The sequence below is a fragment of the Aphanomyces astaci genome (assembly GCF_000520075.1).
Source record: "Aphanomyces astaci strain APO3 unplaced genomic scaffold supercont1.22, whole genome shotgun sequence".
Lineage (NCBI taxonomy): Eukaryota > Oomycota > Saprolegniomycetes > Saprolegniales > Verrucalvaceae > Aphanomyces > Aphanomyces astaci.
Window position 1 is genome coordinate 521,530 of NW_009798285.1, and position 4,146 is coordinate 525,675.

The following is a 4,146-nucleotide window of genomic DNA, read 5'->3' on the forward strand; positions in this document are numbered from 1 at the left end:
TGTATTGAACTCTGAAATAGAATAATTAACACCAAAATTTTAATGTATTTTTATTCTTATTCAAAGTCTACTGCTTCTTGGGAATTGACCAGCTTCTCGAGATGAGACTCTTCTCCAAGGCGATTGCCCAACTGAAGGAGTGCTCCTTCAACGCTTGATTCATCACCTTGCACATTATATGCTGTTAAGTCCTATGTTAATGGTAGCGTCCTTATTCATACGTGGAAGCTTGTAATTATTACTTCCTTGCATTGCAATAGACGTTTGCATCAATTTCTGCAGCGTAATACATGTTTTGGACAATGTATCCTCTGGCAACTCATAAAACGCGACTTTTACAGCATCAATTAGTTCCTCGATACTTCGAGTACATTTTTGATGCTGCAGGCTTTGAATAGAATTAAAAAACCTAAATCTAAGACATTAAAGTCTGGACTATTTGGTGGCTGGTTAATAACACCAATGTTTTCGACTCCAGCGGCACGCAACACCGTCGTGACTTGTCGATGAGGACTTGCATTGTCCTGTTGGATTCGGACACCACGCGACAGGTCATCAGGGGGAAATTTCTTGATGATGGCAGGCACAACTCTCCCCAAAATAAACGCCTTGTACACCGTACCGTTGACATTTTTTGGAACAGTAACAGGGGCTCCCTTGGACCGATTCTTGCTGCCTCGAATGGCTCGGGCCACTTCATCGAATGGCCAGACCCCGATCTTACCATCGAAGCTCACCTTGGTGGAGGGGTTGTACCGCGGTCGTGCCACTGCAGCAAGAAACATCACCTTGGTGATGAAGTTCTTGGACTTGACCGATCGGGCTGCGACTTCTTCATCTTCGTACACATAAAACTTCTTTTTGACTCTTGTCAAATAGAACCATTTTTCATCAACATGTAGTATCTTTTTTAAGACATTTCTCCGCGAGGGCCGATACTAAAACCACATGTTGTGGAACCGCTTCGCCAATTGTAACGAGCCTGCTCGACCAGGGACGGTGTGTAATGTTTACAGTCAACGACAGATTTTAGGGGACACCCGAAGTTTCCTAACATATGGGAAATTGTAGCCAATCAAATGGAAAATTATAACCCATCAAATAAAAAAAGAGCATTGATCTAACATGATTGGCCAAAACCAACTCTGGCGCGAAAACATTTAAAATTAGTGGGCACTTGTCAGTCATGACTCGACACCAGTCACTTTGAGATATGGCGCCAAAGGACCGCGACAAAATTAGCCCCAAGAAGAAGCCACGTCAGCGGTATACGCACGCCGTAAAGCTCGCTGTGGTCTTCCAAATGCACAACCACCCGCGAACTCGAGGCAGCAACTGGCATTTCAAAGAGCTGCATTGCCCGATGGATGCAGCATGCGACTCAACTCCTCCTTGCTGACGGCCCACTCAAGCGTTACAACCTCAGTGGCGCTGGCCGCCCTGAAGAGATCCCCGACACGGCTGCCCTTGTCGCCTACATGCACAAGCTTCGTGATGCCGAGCGTGCTGTCACATGTACTCACCTAGTAAACTTCCTCAAGCGCCACCACCGACCGTGGCTGAACGTGTACCTTGCCACCAAGAAAGCCGAGTACCCCTCCCTGCTCCGTCTGCTGTAGCGATGCTGTCACCGCCACGGATTCACACGCCAGAAGGCCGCTAAGTCCAAGAAAACACTAGCTGACCTTGAAGCCATCCGCGCTGAATTCGCAGCAGACAACCACAAGTAGTCTGCTGCGAATTCAGCGCGGATGGCTCTTCGACGGCTTCAGGCCGGACACGGTCATCAATGTTGATGAAACTGGCATGACGTACGACATGCCACCGCATGCCATGTGGTCAGTTCGAGGTGGTTCGGCCAAAATCGCCGCGGGTGAGAAGAACTCATATCGTGTGACTGCTGTTCTGGCAGTGCGAGCAAATGGTGAGAAGCTTCCAATCCAGTTCATCATGCGAGGCAAGAACGGCGGTGCCATTGAGAAGACTGAGTTCGATGGATTTCCTATTGCCCATCACTATGCCGTTCAAGAGAAGGCCTGGATTGACTCACGTGTTTGGGCGATTTACCTGCGACAACTTCTCAAGCCACAAGTCCGAGAGCTTTCGGTACTGTTGCTTGACAATTTCGACCCCCATGTAAGAAATGAAGGACGCAAGATTGCAAGAGAAGAAGCTGGATGCATTGTTGCGGCCATCCCTCCCAATGCAACATGCCATGTGCAGCCATTGGATGTAGGTATTATGGCCCCTTTCAAGCGTCATTTGCGAAACTTGTGGCTTGAGGAAGAACTCATAGAAGGTAGTGATAGCGAGGAGGATGTAGATCTCATGACTGTCCCGGCGCAAAAAATGCGTCTATCTATGATTCATCGTGCCATTAAGGCATTTGGACGTATTACGCCGGAAGAAATCCGTCGTAGTTTTGCCAAAGCTATTCCAAAACAATAAATATGTTTTCTCCAATCATTAGTTTAATTTACGAAAAATGGAAAAAGTTCGACGCGCCCCCCGGGGCTCACTCAAGCACACAACGTGTTTTACCACTGCGATATCGCTTCAAGCGCTTATCTTTACGTGTTGTCCATCGATACAGCTAATTTAAAATATAGGATGTGTTTGAAATTCTGCAAATTGACTTGCTCTTGTCTGGTTGGCCACAAACTCGAACGAATTTCGAAGTACTTCGTGCAATGATCTTCCGTCATTACTGTATCAGAAATTCAAAGTACAGGGTGTCCCTAAGATCTGTCGTTGACTGTACTTCGCTCAACGCTTCATACCTCGTGCTTCGACCGAGCTTCTTCGAAGTTCGGTCCTCGTCTTCGTACGAAGCCCTTGTTATCCGGATTCCCTAGAGGAGGGACGGATGAATCCTTGCGGAAATAATCCGGGGAAGCCAGGGATCGAACCGACGACCTTTGAGTTAAGGAACCGATGTTCTACCACTGAGCTATTTTCTCTTCCCGATACAGGGAACGACGCTGAATAGTGCCGCAAGGTCGCGCTTTGATTGGATGTTCGATTGGCCAATTACAATCGATATCACCCATAATTTAATGGACAGACGAAGGAAGCATTGAAATGGAATATTAACTTTTACAGTTTTTTTTTAAACAATAACCTGGAGCTACAAGTCTTGTCTCTGAAGATACAATTCACACAGAATACGCATTAATGCAGTGAATACCTCTTCGGCATAATTGTTTCGTTACACACTGCACAATTGTGCCACCAAAGGTGGATGTGTCAAAAAATATGACAGACAAGACGATATTAATTTAATTACATAGTAAAATCAAGATAATATACGGACTTCAGCTTCAGTGATCATACTAGTATCCCATGCCTGATGAATAGCGCGCTTAAACATCACAATTCGCTTTTCCTTTGCCGTCACAGGGCTACTAGTCAAAACCCAGAAGTCACGTAGGTGCTGCGTAAAAGGACCCATGACACATACAAAGGATGGCAGTGGGGTGTGCTATTGGGCGGCAACGGATAGAGCACGCAGCCCAACTCTTCAACCACGATCTTCTCGCTCTCTTCAGTGACATGCGAGTCAAAGTTATCGAGAATGAGTATAGATGGGTTCTCGATGTCGTACGCCAGCACTTCTTGCAGGTAGCGCTTCCAAACGACAGCATTCATCCAAGCCTTCTCTGCATGGCTGTGTTGTTTCCCACGCCAGTGCCAACACAAACAACCAAATGGGGGAGTGCTGACTCCCTGCAAACCACACACTTGATTGACTTGACCGTTAGTACGACGTTGCAGAACCAAGAGTGAGATTCTGGCAGTTGACTGGGACAGGTGTTCAGTTTTCTACGTCCTAGTACTACTAGTAATACTACTAGTAATACTATGCCTTTTCGTGTTGGTTCGCCAGGGGTCGGCACCCGGTGGCCTCGGTTGAGGACCACCTGTGTCATAGCGGGACTTGGGTTAAGTCGCCCACCATAACACACACCCCAAGCCATGTCCCGCAGGACACACTTGGGCCTCGCTAATTCTTCGCTTTCGCTCGCTTCATCGCCTTGCGCAATGCATCGCCTTCGCTCGCTGCCTTCACGCCTTCCACGTACTTCTTCACCACAGCTGGGCATTCATGCATGAGCTTCTGCAGCGGCTCCCATGAGGACTCGATAT

At 47.4% G+C, this 4,146-nt stretch overlaps 3 protein-coding genes and 1 pseudogene across 4 annotated transcripts; 1 reads left to right on the forward strand and 3 right to left on the reverse strand.

The window, feature by feature from the left end:
• Nucleotides 1-56: 56 nt before the first annotated feature.
• Nucleotides 57-1,342, reverse strand: H257_09298 (hypothetical protein; the record flags this gene model as incomplete). The annotated part of the gene is made up of 3 exons (XM_009835472.1): nucleotides 57-166; nucleotides 461-857; nucleotides 1,277-1,342. 3 exons carry the CDS (start codon nucleotides 1,340-1,342, stop codon nucleotides 57-59), a joined length of 573 nt encoding a protein of 190 aa, XP_009833774.1.
• A 25-nt stretch (nucleotides 1,343-1,367) lies between these two features.
• On the forward strand, nucleotides 1,368-1,619 carry H257_09299 (hypothetical protein; the record flags this gene model as incomplete). Its single annotated transcript, XM_009835473.1, has 1 exon — nucleotides 1,368-1,619. One exon carries the CDS (start codon nucleotides 1,368-1,370, stop codon nucleotides 1,617-1,619), a length of 252 nt encoding a protein of 83 aa, XP_009833775.1.
• Nucleotides 1,620-2,888: 1,269 nt separating this feature from the next.
• On the reverse strand, nucleotides 2,889-2,960 carry H257_09300 (annotated as a pseudogene). Its single transcript has one exon. The product of its transcript is annotated as a tRNA-OTHER (tRNA).
• A 448-nt stretch (nucleotides 2,961-3,408) lies between these two features.
• On the reverse strand, nucleotides 3,409-4,103 carry H257_09301 (hypothetical protein; the record flags this gene model as incomplete). The annotated part of the gene is made up of 2 exons (XM_009835474.1): nucleotides 3,409-3,627; nucleotides 3,897-4,103. 2 exons carry the CDS (start codon nucleotides 4,101-4,103, stop codon nucleotides 3,409-3,411), a joined length of 426 nt encoding a protein of 141 aa, XP_009833776.1.
• Between the last annotated feature and the right edge of the window lie 43 nt (nucleotides 4,104-4,146).